We start from the raw sequence: 16163 nt of genomic DNA on the forward strand, positions 1-16163 counted from the left end.
TAGTAGAGTAGGGTTGGTGACTCATGTGTCGTGTATTTAGGCTTGCCTGACCAGCTTGATGATTGAACCCTAAGGACCGTGGCTCAAGTAACCCTGAACTTATCTCAAATATGTGCGGGACAACGTTAACAGTGCTGCTTTAGCAAGCCTCTGGTATTCAACAATTACTACTGGACTGTACTAATTGTAAATAGGACAGAGATGGCCTCACTTTGTTGTAGCTTTTTGTCTTTTCATATCTCACAGTAAGTTCTACATACAAGAAATAGTAGTCAAACTCTTTAAAAGTTTGATATAACATTACTGTAATATGACTTCTTTTGCTATAGAACAACATGACTGTATTTGTTTGTAAGACTATACTTTTCAAAGATTCCTCAGCTCAATCCAGCAGGGATTTCTGTGGTCATGTTATTACCCCCAGACTGTCCCTACAGATGTGGAGGAATGTTTCATCATTGGAAAGGAATCTGAACAACTAGCAGGCCAACATGGAGATCCCACAATCTGGCTTACCCCTCTCCCGACCTGACAACAGCCACATGCACATGATTGGCAGGTACAAAAATATCAGAAGAGTGAGAAAATTTGGGAAATTCAAAATCATTCCTCCCATATGGGATAAACAACATTGTAGAGTAAGGCAAAAAGATGCTGCAAACCAAGTGCGTATTTACCTTTCACTATTAAATGTACTGTACTGTAAATACCTGAATATACAACATTTTTGTGACTGTCTATGATACGCACAGTATTCAAATTCACACATGGCTACACAACTTATGCAACAACAAAACACATCACTTTGAAACCTACAGCTATAACGACTGTAGATATTTGAGCATATACAGTAAAGTAGACAAAAATGATAAAGACCAATTGGAATGCATACCAAGGGGTAATTTTGTACCACAATGGTCTGGCTTGATGCCAGGTCCATCTGCCATTAGTGTGGACAACCCCAATACAAATCACACACACAAATCTGGACATTATATCATGAAGTACATATACTACTTTTTGGTGTATGAAAACACACTGGGAGAAAATTAGGTGAGACAAGTTTGACAGACATAAATTAGATCTTCAGTAAGTTAACACTATCCAGTTAATGCTGTACACTGCCCCATGGGGGAACACAAAACAAGTCAATCTGATACTATAGAACTGGGGGAAAATGAAGTGTGGTGTTATCTTCTGAAAGATTGTTTTCTCTGTACCGCCGAATGTGTGGCTGTTAACAGGAATTTTGATGGCACTTCTCAGTTTGCTAATGATTGTTGACATTGCCACATTTGTGATTGGCCACCTTTATCAAACGGTGCATTTTTTCTTCACATCAGACGTACAATACAGACACAATCAGATAGAGTGGTAGTTGAATTAGATGTTGTTGTATGCAATAATAAGCGTTTTGTGATACCGGATTGTTGAATGTAGGCCAAGTTTTGGCGAGTAAACACGAGACTTGGTGCCTCCCCTCCCCCAACACTCGGGACCCAAACCTCGCACCTTCCCGACAACTTCTCCAACAATCTATGTCAACACAGACTCAACAGACGACATCCTTCGAATTCCGAGGAGCCCCAATCAAGGAAACTGGCCAGCATTTCTGTGTATTTTCGGCGAATTCCACGACCATTCTTTCCCGGAGGGCATTTCCCTCTTTTCTTTCTCCTCGATGCCCCCCTCCCCATCTGAACCCGGGATCTCTCACTCTCTCCAAACACGTTTGTCAGGAGGGGGACAGATCCTTTGTTGTGGCGTCAAAGTAGCACAACTCACATGACAAACACACAAAAAACTTAAGGGGGTTCACTGCACAGTAAGAACAAAACATCGCACACACTAAACTAGATATTCAAATACTTGGACGGTTTGGCGAGTAGAAAGTGTGGACTGTTGATGTGTGTGTGTATACAAACCGACACTGGGCTTCCGCGGATGCACCCACATTTCATCGCACTTTCCACAGCCGATCTGCCTTAAATCCCGACAAAACTACTTAACGCAGACACAAAAGACTCTACACCACACAGAAGTAGATAGGTAGCCAAGGGATCGGCGAGATATCCTGGCAAATACGGCGGGTAAAATCCACCGGAATTCGGGGCGCTCTCTCCGTACCTGTCTCGCGGGTCGACCCATGTCGTTGTCCTGGTGTTGTGGTCTATAAAGTAGACTTTTCCGTCCAGATCGCGCGCCTCCTGCCACCCTGGCGGCAAGGGAAGCTCTCCGTTTGTGCGGTGCATCACGTCGAGGCGCCCATACGCAGATCTAGCGCCTGTTTTCCCGGCCAGAAATACAGAAAACTCCGGTAGTACTCATCACTGGTCCTCCATCTTGACTTGGCACCACTTACAAATACACGACCCCATAGGTGGATATCAATTTACATGGTGCAGGAGGTCCCATAAGATGATACGCGACACCATTTGATATGCTCTGTCAACCACAACACACAGACAATAGAAATATTGGACTTTTAAAACTAGATCAAGACATACATTTACAATATTGCTGTTCAATATCAAAATTCCACTGAAAGTTAAAGAAAAGGCTGATTAACAAGTGGCGACGATAAAGGAAAGTGCAATGGTAATCAACAACTGGACAAAATTGGGAATACTCTTCTTATTACTTAACGTTAATGTTACTGATTTTCCAATCTAACAAATTTTGCCAAACCATCCTAGTCCAAAGAGGGACCAGAATTAAACTCAAGTTTTTATATACTAGTATTTTTTGCAAGACTAAGAATAAAGAGATTCAATGATTCAATTTCTTTTCTATGGCCTGCATTGGCTAAGCGTATGAATAAACAACATAACGACTAAAAATGTATCACCTTTCTTGTGAAATCATCAGTATTGTTTCACTTGTGAATAATACTAATAAATCAATACCAATTGGTCACATCTGATATCAAATCAGTCAAATAAGATTTAAAAAAACAGTGATTGACATGTAAGTGAAAGTACAAGCTTACTCACCACACACCTAAAAATTTGTTTCTATCACCACCATTCAGACTGTACCTACTCCGGAAAACAAAACTTTCCAAAACTTTAAAATGGCAATATCTCATCGAGGTGACGGAACTCACTAGGCATATTTTGTAACGGCTATGGGGTCTCTGACCAGAAGTATGCGAAGCCAAAATGGCAGCCATTGGTTTGCATAGCGTAATTTGCATAAGAATACCAGCGGTCACCCTGTATTGATTACCTGATAGCCGTGCCCAATGAGAGAATGCGAAACTTAATCCAATTATGCCATATTTGGGGACTGGAATTCCGTGAGGAAACGGAGTGGTGACGTCAGATGGTCAACACGCATAACGCACAGAGGCAAAAATTTCTGGGCTAGCCGCAGAGAGAGACCGCGAGATCTCCGCGCCTGACTCGGTCCTCTAGCGCCCGCTAGAGAAAAGCAAATTTACCGTCGCGTTTGGGAAACTTCGTTCCAGACTGTCTGGTCCTTCTCTTTCTTCGCTGTTGTAAACTTGCACACTGCTAACTTCGAAACTTTATCTACAAGATGTGAGACGATAGCTATGTTGATTTTTATGAGCAATGTCAATATTATTTACGTCAGACTTCAAGATCTAGATTTTAATACTTGGAGAAAATTAACACTGTTGTTTTGGGTATGGAAATTCGTTCATCTATCGATGACTAACGTTAACAATTTAGAATGGATCATGTTCATTTGTGAATAAGTAACGTTGAATAAGTTCGCAACAAAAAATCGTTGTCGCTTAATAGAAAAAAAGTCTAAAAATGCCACAATGTCTATATGTGTAACAAAATATCTAGGTCGCGAATAGCTCAACGGCTTAAAAACGAAGCTAGCGGAAATTCTCGCAAAGACGCTCGTCATGAATTACGCGCGGCGTTGCCATGGAAACGTAGAAGGGTGTTCCCGATAACCCAACAGTAGCCTCCACCAGGCCTTCCTACGGGGGTATGGAACGTAGAATTTGGTATAAAAGAAGGGAAATAGTTAGCCAGGAGAGTCAGTCCACGCAAGGAGGTTCAAAAAGAACCTCCTTGGTCCACGGAAGGTTAATTTTCCCCTTAAGAATCGGACAAATGAACTGTGCGGTGCTATGCGATGGCTAAATTTTCCTTTTTTTTCGAACCCGCGTTGTTATAATTTGGTGGAGACTAACCCAACAGCGTGCGCACCCACTGGCACCTGTTGGCCACAGGTAACAGTAGCACGTCACCACTTCCGTGGGCGGCCCGGGTTTGCTAGAGGCCTGGCCGGGGGACAGGTATGTGCATAATGCGGTGGGACAAGTGTGTGTATGTGATTGCTTCCGCGCTGAGAAACAAATAACTTGTAGGTCAACAACCCAGAACGGGGTACCTTGCAGGGAAAGGGATCATAACATTAAAGCTCCTTGATAAAAAAAGTAATATCAATCTCCAAGTTGATGTTAAGGTGACGTCTTCTGAAAGTGAGTAGTGAGCACCTCTGTGAGGTGCATAATGTGGTAGGATCAAGTGCAACATGTGCGTGATTGCTTCTTCACCGAGAAACAAATAACTTGTAGGTCAACAACCCAGAACGGGCGTGTACCTTAAATGCAGGGAAAGGGATGATAATATCAACCTCCAAGTAGATGTTAGGGTGACGTCTTTTGAAAGTGAGTAGCTGTCTCTGGAAGGTGCATAATGCCGTAGGACAAGTTTGCCTGATTACTTTCGCACCGCAGATACATAACTTGTAGGTCAACAGCCCAGAACGGGGCGTGTACCGTGTGTAAGGAAAGGGGTTATGATATCAATCTCCAAGTAGATGTTAGGGTGACGTTTTCTGAAAGTGAGATGCTATCTATCTCGGGAAAATGTCACTTGCGCCCCCAACATCTGCTTGGAGAGTAGGATGATTGATATGTGTGTCAATGTTACACTAGAACTGACACCTTTGATTGGAGGAATTCGAAACTTGCAGAAATATGTATGATTTGTCAGATTTAATAGCTGGCCAAATAATTGAAGTGGCAAAGTATTCAATAATTCATCCTATTTTTTTCAAGTTTGGATTTTTTTTACAAAACGCCACCAAAAACAACATATTTCGATATCTAACCCAATTTATAGCTTGTTTTGCTCGTTGCATTAGGTGAAGGAGATAAAAGTACCCTTTCAATTCTTTAAAAGGTTATTTCCGTAAAAGTGCAGTGTACGGGTCATTGACTTCAAGTTGATAGTGACGGCCGAATGCACTGCGGTGCAAAGTACAACCGTCTGACGAAAAGTTCCGAACGAATACGGGTCCATGTACACGTACACACTAGTAGTGAGTGACTCAGAATGCTCAGACGTCTCTTGTTTGACGCTTATCTTAAATCCATCTGCACTTCTCGTCAATTTTCTTATGACGAGAAAAAGACGCTAACCAAGTTGTAGCTCTTTAGGCCTTGTTGAAACAAAATCATAGTACATCGACCAACATACTGGCAAGGAGGTTTTTCCATACGTGTGCTATCAATCATCTTTACAAAGTTGAAAATTTTGATATGACATTTGTTACACAAGGCAACACATAGTTGCTAACAATGTAAGTGTCAATGCACCACATAAAAAATTCCGTAGTCTATTAAAAGTTTTCACAATATCCTCTTGTATCCTGGGACAATCGTGACGTTTCATTCTAGAGCCATCCGCTAGATGTCGCTCATACACAGGCCTGGCTTCGAACTTTGACCTCACATTTCCCGCCAAAAATTCGATAACACACAGGAATGGCGACAGCAGAAAGTCGACAGAAGTCAAAGTGCACGGAGAACGGCAACTCTACAGACCTCATGGACACACCGAGTCGGAAGAGAAGAGCTGGGGGAGTCTCAGACAACTGTTCAACCCCAGACAAGAAGACGTGTAACAGTAATGGGCAGTAAGTTTTGTATAAACCAGACTCGATCTAGTATAGGAAGTAAAAAGGTCGCTGGTGTTCCGGTCTAGGGTTCGAATCCCAGGCTACCGTCGGTGTGTTGAAAGTGATACGGGTAACAGTGGACCGTCTTTGAGGAGAGTCACACTTTATCGATGAATAGCTTGGGCGATAAATGAGGTAGGGCACATTACAAGATATCAAAATACACTCTACTCCCCGTGAGGGTTGGCGGAAAAACTTGTCCAGTTCAGGAGGCTGAAAAAACAGTCCAATCTGAAAAAAAGGAGCTGCACGGAGTCTAGACTGGGTTTTGATAGAAAGTCCAAATAGCCGCTATTCAAGACACTTTACTATGTTGACACAACTGATACGACAAAAGATCACTTTCATAATACATGTCCCCTCCCTTACTAGGGTTGACCTGAACAAGAAGCGTTCGGACTACCTGGAGTGGGACGAGTACTTCATGGCTGTGGCCTTCCTGTCAGCACAGAGGAGTAAGGACCCCAGTTCACAGGTACAGTCAAATTATATAATGACAATGAACTTTATTGCATATTATCATATAGCCAGAAGACGTCGACCAATTAGAAGGCTCCATTTCCCATTGGTTATCAGGCTGTAATCTCAAAATTGGTCGGTCATTAGTAGCCTCCTTCGCAGTCTTGTTGGGCGTCGGCGTTATTTTTTCTCCGAGCGACGCGAGTAATATGCGGCCGCGAGGGACGATTTGCTACCGAGGGAGTTTTTGCCACGGAGAGAAGGTTTCGCGCTCCCAACAAGACTGCAAAGGAGGCTAGGTCATTAGAATAACTGACCAGTTTTTGGACCATAAAATTACACAGGATATGACACTAACAGTAGTGTTAAGACTTGTAGTATTTATCTATTAAAAACGTAGCTTAATTTGGATACCTTATTTGAAAATACAACACAATTAAAAAGATGTAGCATCTATTATATTGCAGTAAGGTTAATTTCTTTGATGATAAATGATAAATAGTTCTCAGCATTAGAGTTGCCCTGTTTAATATAGATAAAAACCTAGTAATATAGTGGCAGTTGAAATTTTGTCTCAGATTATTTGGGCGACTCCACACAGGTTGGAGCATGCATCGTGAACTCGGAGAAGAAGATTGTGGGTATCGGGTACAACGGGATGCCGAACGGCTGCAGTGATGACAAGTTACCCTGGAGCAGGACAGCAGAGGACAGACTGGACACCAAGTACCCGTATGGTACGTTAATCTCCAAGCAGATCATATGGTGGCAAGCAGGCAAGGTAGTATCCATTGCCCAGAGGAGTGTCCATTAGGTGGCTAATGTGTCCAGTAGCCCAGCCAGGGGTTGTTTGGCACCTGATAGGAGTTTAGGCGTGGGTCCTATCGAGTGCCAAACAACCTCTGGCCGGCCGGAACACCCCCAAAGCTGACCCGTTGAGTATGGTAACCAGGCTAGATTTTAGGAAGTGAAAACAGTCAAATTCAAAATTTCGTGCCTTCCCTCTGTTTCCATGCCAAAAAATATCTAAGAATGAAAGAAATGAGTTGGTGTGGTCTGAGAGACATGAAGAGAAGAAACAAGCCGTACTTGAGCCTATATGTACTGGACTCAGTATCTGTCTTGTGATGACAAGTGAAGATTACCAGTAGCTTTTTGGTCAGCCTAAGAGCATAACAGTGAGCCTAATGTTTTCCCCTCCTGTTATCAGTGTGCCATGCAGAGTTAAATGCCATCCTGAACAAGAACTCGGCCGATGTGAAGGGCTGTAAGATGTATGTGGCCCTCTTCCCTTGTAATGAGTGTGCCAAGCTGGTGATACAGGTACGTATGGTAAATCTGTATTACATGTAGTATAAAAGCTCCTTAATTTTGGGAGCTAAACTGCTGAACAAGTGTCTCTGAATTTTCGGCAACACTTAGATGAATTTTTTCCTGATGAAAGCAACAGTGATATACAGCAGTTTATATCATATAGCTTTTGTGTGTTGTCACTTCTTGAACCATATGTTCTTTTTCTTGACAGTCTGGAATCCGAGAGATCATGTTTGTGTCCGACAAGTACCACCACACGCCAGAGATGACAGCATCACGCAGACTGTTGGACCTGGCTGGAGTCAAATACACGTCAGTACAGAAACTTCATCTGTTCTTCTCCATAATGATAGAAACTTGTCTCTCTTGTTAGAAGAGGGATCTGTTCATCATTATCAGTATCTATGTGGGTAATTTATGATTGAATTTGGAAATGCTGGAATTTGGAAGAAAATGTTTGGATTTTGATTAACTTTACTGGCAAGCCTTCTGTATTTAACTTGATTGTGATTATGCATGTATCTTGAAAGTTTGTGTAATAGCTACAAGGCTCGTAATAGTTATCATGAATGTTGTAAAGATGTCGATGTCTTCTCCCTTTGCCTCGGTTGGTAAACATAGAATTACCGTGGCTCAAGAGAAGACAACAGGTTGGTCCAAATTTTCATTTCTTACTGTTGATATCAATTTTGACTCTCCCCTACAGGCAATTTGTCCCCAAGAGGCAGAAGATCACCATTGCCTTTGACGCCATCAACCCGACTGTCACCAACCCACTGGCCTCCATCGCATCACCATGACAACACTGAAGCTATCTTGGACACATGATGAGATGATGTAATGAGATAGTTGTAAGACAATGCAGCAAGACAATTAGATAGGGTGCAGTTCTACACAACATTGAAGGTGTAGAATTTGGGAGAGAAGAATATTTCAGAGAAAAAAAGGTGCGGTCTTAGAACTTAAGCTCAGATGAATTGTCTTCTAGAAGTCTTGAGTACTTAACAAATTTGCAATTAAAAGGAAGGTATAGAGGTTATTTAAAGAAAAATATATAACGTTATATTCATTGTTAGAGGTGAGGTATTGGCCTTCTAGAACACTCTAGTAGTGAAGTTTGTATGTAAATCATGTTGGAAATTCAACTGTTCACTTTTCACAATCAAGTGAACTTGTGATGTTGTATGTAGTTTCATCTGCAAGAATGTTTTCCAAAGGTGTGCAATGAATTAACCTGGTTTGACAATAGTGGATTAAAGGGAACAGATATTCTTGACATAATTATGCTGCATTATATACTTACATGTATATTCAAATAAACATGTTATCATATCTCGGTCTCCAAATAGTGTCTGGTGTCTTATTGAGTTGTGTATCATTGGAATAGGCTACAAGAAACTTTACTTTACTGCTACAAAACTGGAAAAGTTTTTCTCCCATCCCTCTGTTCTTGACTAATTGTTCCCCTTGTTCGAGTCTACTTCAGAATGTTTTGACAACCAGGGGAATAAGTGTGTGTTGTGTGTGTGGGCAGAATAGATATTGCTCCAAGATAATAAGTGGAGTCGATGCATGTTCATTATACAGCACACTTTATTTTCCTGTAGTCTGTAGGCAGCGCTGTCAATCATTCTCTAGTCTTGCACGCAACACTTCAAAAGTCTGGCCAATCACTGATAACGTTACATCACTTCTGACCAACCATGGGTAATGTTGCATCCACTTTGGGGATTAAAGGAAGCTTCCCTTCTTCACATGTGCACTTGGGTTCTCCATGCCAGCCATGTAAAATACACAATTTGAATTTCTTTTGTCTCTCTCCACAAGAAATTGCTGCAGTTAGACCATGTACAAGACAAAGGCTTTTTTAAGTTTTACAAAAATATACAGACTTCAGAGAGTGGAAAATTTCTTCAAGTGCCTTTTGAAGTTTTGAAACACAGAGCGCATGTATATGAGACCTCTAGAAAAGGTGATGATTTACAGTGGAACAGTTTTACACACAGGCACGGAGCTTACACTGTCTACATGTGGCCTACTCTGACAGTTCCACAATTTGTTTTACCCGAGTACCAAATAGATGGGTGTACCTTCAGTGGCCTCCATGGTTCTAAAAATACCATCTAGGCATGGAAAAGTAGCGTTTTACACAGTACTTTCATGATCTGCTACTTCGCATGGTAAATGGAGTTTTTGTGAATTCTGTAGAATTCCTAAGATCTGGAACGGATTTCAGTTTCTATACAATATTGATCTCATTCTGTCCAGAGTGAACTACTCAAGCTAGTTGCAATTCTACACAACTATTGTTTTTTCTTCGTCTTTATGCCAAAGTTCTTCAAGGCTTGCAGCTGAGAAAATTTCGTTACTTCAAAGAAATTAAAACAACCTCTGCTGTGAAACTACATAAGGCAGAACAGAACCTGAACTAAAACAACAAAAACTGAATGACAGAAATTAGTTTTTCAACTACTTTATGAGAGAAGAGCACCAAGAATTTTCCAGGTTTCTTCAGGCACTTTTCCTGTGGTCATTTACTCATTGGCAACAAACTCAACTTTCTAGAGTGGGGCACAACCCACAATGTTCCTATATACATATAATATGGAAATAATACATCCAAAATAATTGCATTGGCTTAGTTAAGGCCACACCAATTCCTATTGTTGGTTCTCAGATTTAGAAGGAAAATAACGTTATAATGGAAATATAGAGCCTGAGGTTTATGCTGTGGTTCAGGGAGCAAAAATTTTTAAGTTTTCTTTTCAGTGTTTTAATCTTAACCTTTTGCTTCACTTTTACTTTACGTTGTCCGAGAACCAAGGAAATGAATTGGTGTGGCCTAAAACGTTGAACCTGTGACACAGTCCCTAAGTCATCACAGGCATGTGGTGTGGATATCGCCTCCAAAATACGTCAGGATGGGATGCAAGTCGAGGACAAATCACGGGAAGACCACACCAAGCAGCATATGTTATGTCTTACTCTATACAACAAGCCGGCGAAAACAGCCTCCAACCATTCTCACATGCCTACAGGCCTCTTATTGCTAGCACGACGGAAATACAGTCCATATTTACAATAATACAATAGCGGTGGACAGAATATCTCTTCTCTCTCTCTACCAAAAGAGTCACTATAAAATTTGAAGTTCTGCCCACTTGCTAACTTCCTTGGCACTTTGCACAGACAGCACAAAATCACAGGCTAAGACACAATGATCACTTCTTACATTATACATAATTCTGTACAAAAGGAACAAATTTTCCTTCAGGTTATGTGCACAACAACAACAACAATGCTGTGAGATGTGTGGACAAACAAAAATTTCACTATCATGAAAGATTCATACATAGGTCATAATTATTATCTCTTCTTTGTCAAATATGTTCAAGTTTGGCATTTCTAACACAAGGGACAAACAGAGGCAAGCACTCCCCTTCTGTCTGCTGCCCCCTACTGACTCACAATGGTCCTGCAGCTAGTGCTTGAAAAGCTGTGGTTTTCAGGAAGTCCTGACTGAGAAAACTTAGTTACAACCAGAAGAAGGTGTTTCAGATTTGCTGTTCTCGTTGATGATCATGATCACTTCTGTACAAGTCTCTACAAACTGGAGGAGCCGGTCGCCAGGGAAACTGGGTCACCATGGAAACCCTGTTGCCGTGGTAATGACAATGCTTCTTCACGTCTCCATGGACAGGTTCTCCCGCAGGCACCTCAGCTGTTCCTCCCCGAGCTTGATCTTGTCGTCCAGCTCGCGGGACTCCATGATGAGCTGTGACTTCATCTTGATGAAGTGCTCGAAGTCGGCAAACTGCTCCTCATTGAAGTACTCGGACAGGATCTTGGAGACGGCGTCCTTCCGGTTGTCGATGTTCTCCTTCAGCTTCTTGGCGTCGTCGTACTGGTCCGAGAGGCGGTCACGCTTGTCCTGCAGTTCCCTCTGCAGAGAGAGACACAGGCGGGTTGGAATAGAGTCTACAAAAGAAATCTAGGATATCAGACTTTCTTACACACAACCAGTACTTCTCTCTTTGCTTAGGTTTTGATGCCAAATCTATCAGATATCTTTCTCTGAGCTTCTGACTGGAGTACAGTACTAAAACTTGTTTCAATATGTTGCCACTGTAGGTGGTGCTTTTGCAACGTGAGAGACATACACATCTCAGCATCCCGTGTTCTAGTTCTACCACCCCGATTAAACTATTTTCAGACTACACAAATCTGGACTGAATTCTGGCCATGGGTGTGGGTACACCTGTATATGTGGGTGCTAAATCCAGCCAGTACTTTGGTATCCTACTAAATCAGTACTGTGAAGTGTACAATTTTTCCCCACCTTCTCAGCTGGGTCCGTTCCCTCCTCTATGTTCTGCAGGGCGTTCTGTGCCCTGGCGAGACGACCCGACAGACTCAGCAGCAGGTTGGTGATCTTGTCCAGCTCATCCACAAACCGCTGGTACTTGTCAAACTCATTAGACTTCGTCTTGTCCTTCGCCCACTCTGTCACCTTTGCGTGAGAAAGATGCTTGTTAGCAATCTAAACACATCAAGGATGTCAAGAATTGATATAATCTGTTCAATTCTTACTACATGTACTGATATTGATCTCTTATATATTGATATATGTATTCACATGTTACACAAAAACAAATAAAGAGTAACATTTACACACACACATGAATGTCTAACTGTATGTACCTGTATATGTGTATACCAGGTATGTCTACTGTGGTGTTCTATGGTTAGTTTCACTTCACTGGTGTCAGAAACTGCAGTACAGGCAGGTTTTAGATGGAGTGGATGGGTAATTCTCAAAGGCAATTCTATGACGCGGTTATGCTAAAAATGTTGTCATTTCTTGTGCTCAGTTCTCTCACCTGCTGTCCCAGCTCGTTGTTGAGCTCGATCTCCTCCCGGATCAGGTCCTCCGCCTTCCGCAGGTTCTCCAGCTTCTTACTGATGCTGTCAATCAGCTCCATCTGAGGGAGAGGGGGGCAGAACAACGTCAGACACTTCCGAAAATAGTTTCATCAGGTTGGTAAAACATAGGATATAGGGATTTTCTTTTACACAACCAGTTAACAACCAGATGAACTGGGACGAGGGGGGTACATTACAAATTCAGCCACATTTGGGACTGTGTTCTTGCTGCAAAGCTCCACCTAAATTGGCTAGATATAGCGGCGAGAAGCAGAACTCCAGTCAGAAGCTCTGAGGAAGGTGCCTGATGGACACCAAAATGTAAGCAAGATGAGACAATACTGATTGTGTAAAAGAAAATCCCTATATCTAACATTATTAGACACTGAAAAACGGAGATCACAGACTATAGATGTACAAGTCCTCCATCTATAGTGAATGGTGGCATATACTAGTATAAGGACACCTCCAAAACCTTTCTAGCGACGTCTTCACACTTCTCCATGTGGAACACACCGTGAAACATGATCTCTCGTGGTCAGCAGGCAACTGTTAGCCTAGGGTCTTTTACTGCCAAGCCAAGCTTAGAGCCTTATATGCATAATGTCTGTTGATGAACATGTGATCAGTCTATTGGCCAATCACCAGTTGAAAGAGAAAACGTGTGAATTTCTGCTCTTTGAAGCAAGAAGCTTTCAAGCTACCTGCATTTTGATATGCAAATGAGGGCCCAAACGAGGCGGTAATTACAAACTGTCTCTATTGTCCAACCATCAGCACCTAGACTAAAAACATTCAGTTCACACCTTTGATATTCAATTTTCAGCTTGGAATAGACAAGGACATTACTGTCACGATTACAAGAACAACATTCAAGGCACCACTCAGCCACCCCAAAAATGTTTAGCCACAGGTGGGATGTACCAAGTCCCTGGGGGTTGCAGGTGGTAACTGACATGCACATGTTTAGTAAACAATGGGGGGAAATGTTAGCAGACAAGTGATTTCCTCCTCACAACAACAGCAACAGGTGTGGACAGAGCTTATGCACAAGATGTTTCAATTAGATCTATGCAACCACCAAAAAATTTTCATTGTGATCAAGGCTCTTACTACTACTTTAGCCATAGCTTTTGTTTCTTGAATGTAGATGTGATACTAGTAGTTCAATTGTGGTAAGGATACAGTTTTGATTCAAGCTTATTTTCCAGCATCTTTCTAAATGCAAACTGACCAGTGTTGTATCTGGTTAGACTGTCTGACTCAGCCTTTTTGAAGGACTTAACAAAAAAGTTGGAGAATTTCCTTTGTATATGTGACAGTAGGAAACCACCTGTGTGACAAGTGTGGTTTACTGTTGCCGAGTCTGGGGAAACGGCACAGCCTGAATTAAACACTTCCTGGCCACCTACCACCCAAGTTGTGCTGAACTCATCAACCTCTGGAATAAACATGAACCCAAAAGAGAAAGGGGAAGGGGGCACGTTACAACTATCAGCAGAGTTTTGTGCTATGGATGTATCAGTCCTGTCTTTCTCCGCTGACTATTTCTTACGCTCAATCTAGTTTAGCTTACTGAAAAGCTATCCCATCAGTCTTGACAAGGACAGATGCTACTTTCAGTATGGATACCAGTATACAGGTCTGTAATGTCCAGATTTTCTGGGGCAAGGGGAGACTATATTGGCTACCTGTAACCATTGGGTGGCATATTGGATACTGCCTGGCCAATTTGATACTGTCTTGCCAATTTGATACTGTATTGCAACCACCCAAAGATCTGCTTGGAGATTACAGGTCTACGGTCTAATCAACTGTCTTCACATGTAATCCCCAAGCAGATCATATGGTGGCAAGGCAGTGTCCATTGGCCATCGGTGGCCGTACAAAATCCTCTGGCTAATGGATACTGTCTTGCCACCGAAAGGGATCTGCTTGGAGATCATTCACCTGCCTTTGCTGCTTGACGATGACAAATAAACCCACCTTCTTCTGGTCCAGCACCTCCTGGTCCTCCTCCTCCTCCAGAGCCTCAGCCTCCTCCTCCTCCTGCTGTCTTCTCATTTCCAGCATCATCTTGGCCTTGGCAGACGACTCGGTGAAGTACGGGGAGGTGGGAGGCAGCTGGGTCTCAGACAGGCTCCTACTGGGAGAGGAATGGGAATGACTGCTTTATACATGTATTTGAAAAACATATAGTGTATATCAACTTGTTGCTAGATGCTCCTACTGTGGGAGGGATGGGAATGACTGACACTGCTCTAAGGAAAAGTTGGAAAAAGACATGCAGTTGCAAAATCTAGTCTTGTGCATCAACTTGTTGCTAGATGTATGGTAAAATACTGCATGTCTATCGAACAAGTACCCCATTTTTCTATTGTGGTTTCTTTATTTCTATAGAAGCTGCTTTCGTTACTGGAAATAGTTGATTTTGATGCTAATAAATAAAACACAACTCTTTTCATCTCACACATGTGTTTTCCCCCCAATAATCTGTAATTTTCCATTGCCACATTACCAGTAGTTTGTGCTTACCTTGTTTTCAGAGGCTGCGCTGTTTTCCCCTCTCCAGACTTCCCCCTGAGAGAAGCTGCGCTGCTTCTTCTCCGCTCGGACGGCTGGCGGGGTTGGACGGCCTCGGGGAAACACTCCCGCATGTAGTCTGCCGTCTTGTGGTTCGGCTCCATCAGGATTTCCTTCAGGTTCTTGTCGTCACATCTGCAGAAGAAAAGAGTTTGTTTGTTTGTTTATTTGCACATGGTATATATTGGGTAATAAACTAGAAAGGTAACAACATTTGCAAAGCAAATGCATAATGTTTACTATGGTATGCTGTGTTAATTCTTACTCAAACAAATTCATATATATGGTGACAGGAGACTAAATCCCTCCTGCTACAATATGTTTTCCTTCGGTAAACATTAAAAAAAAACAAATTTAGCATTTTGCCCCATGTTTAAGAATCCAAGAACTATGTATACCTCCAACAGTAACAACTATGAGCCTGAATTACTAGTATCCATTTCCAAAGAACCACTGAAACAAACAACAGAAAAGTGTCTGTTTATGTCTAATGACAAAAGAGAAGAAAAATCTCACCTGTCAATGATGTCTTTGGCCAGTTCATCTGTTTTTATTTCCTCCGGAGTCTTCTGTCTTATATGGATGGGGGAGATGCTTATCCTTTTCTCTCCACTAGGCTGTCGTGTTCTCTCAGTCTCATCTTTCAGACTAGACACAGACGATCCTATACTAGGCGAGGAGTCTCTGTCAGGTACAGTATGGGAGTCGGAGGAGCCGCTCTTCTCGGAGCTGGATCTTGAAGAAGACCGGCTGTGTTCGGAGCTGGGGGGTGAGGGGGTCTTAGAGCCGGAGCTGTCTGTCGGGGAGGAGATCTCTGAGGGGCTGACTGTTCTGGGCAGCAGGCTGGACCCGGAGTGGTGTCTGTGGGGGGAGATGTGGTCAGGTCTGGTTGTGGTTGGGCTGGAGCTGTGGTGCCTGTGGGGGAAATATGACAC

At 42.4% G+C, this 16163-nt stretch overlaps 3 protein-coding genes across 7 annotated transcripts in view; 1 reads left to right on the forward strand and 2 right to left on the reverse strand.

Annotated features, from left to right (window-relative positions):
* LOC109470595 (protein KIBRA-like) overlaps positions 1 to 2397 on the reverse strand; it is a 45268-nt gene extending 42871 nt beyond the window's left edge. For both annotated transcript variants that reach the window (XM_019769565.1, XM_019769564.1), the window contains exon 1: positions 2128 to 2397. In XM_019769565.1, coding sequence (XP_019625124.1) covers positions 2128 to 2252 — 125 coding nt within the window. In that variant the 5' untranslated portion in view covers positions 2253 to 2397. The remainder of the gene's footprint in view (positions 1 to 2127) is intronic.
* A 3343-nt stretch (positions 2398 to 5740) lies between these two features.
* On the forward strand, positions 5741 to 9008 carry LOC109470633 (deoxycytidylate deaminase-like). The gene is made up of 6 exons (XM_019769658.1): positions 5741 to 5907; positions 6322 to 6424; positions 7010 to 7145; positions 7619 to 7731; positions 7934 to 8034; positions 8429 to 9008. Exons 1-6 carry the CDS (start codon positions 5756 to 5758, stop codon positions 8520 to 8522), a joined length of 699 nt encoding a protein of 232 aa, XP_019625217.1. The 5' UTR covers positions 5741 to 5755; the 3' UTR covers positions 8523 to 9008.
* Positions 9009 to 10701: 1693 nt separating this feature from the next.
* Positions 10702 to 16163, reverse strand: part of LOC109470593 (protein Shroom3-like) — a 96520-nt gene continuing 91058 nt past the window's right edge. For 3 of the 4 annotated variants that reach the window (XM_019769558.1, XM_019769561.1, XM_019769560.1), the window contains 6 exons: positions 15745 to 16143; positions 15181 to 15363; positions 14632 to 14791; positions 12603 to 12704; positions 12062 to 12232; positions 10702 to 11665 (listed from right to left, as the gene is read on the reverse strand). In XM_019769558.1, coding sequence (XP_019625117.1) covers positions 11405 to 11665; positions 12062 to 12232; positions 12603 to 12704; positions 14632 to 14791; positions 15181 to 15363; positions 15745 to 16143 — 1276 coding nt within the window. In that variant the 3' untranslated portion in view covers positions 10702 to 11404. The remainder of the gene's footprint in view (positions 11666 to 12061; positions 12233 to 12602; positions 12705 to 14631; positions 14792 to 15180; positions 15364 to 15744; positions 16144 to 16163) is intronic. The other variant, XM_019769559.1, reaches the window with a different exon arrangement.

This window comes from Branchiostoma belcheri, unplaced genomic scaffold (genome assembly GCF_001625305.1).
Source record: "Branchiostoma belcheri isolate BF01 breed outbred unplaced genomic scaffold, Haploidv18h27 scaffold23, whole genome shotgun sequence".
Taxonomy (NCBI): domain Eukaryota; kingdom Metazoa; phylum Chordata; class Leptocardii; order Amphioxiformes; family Branchiostomatidae; genus Branchiostoma; species Branchiostoma belcheri.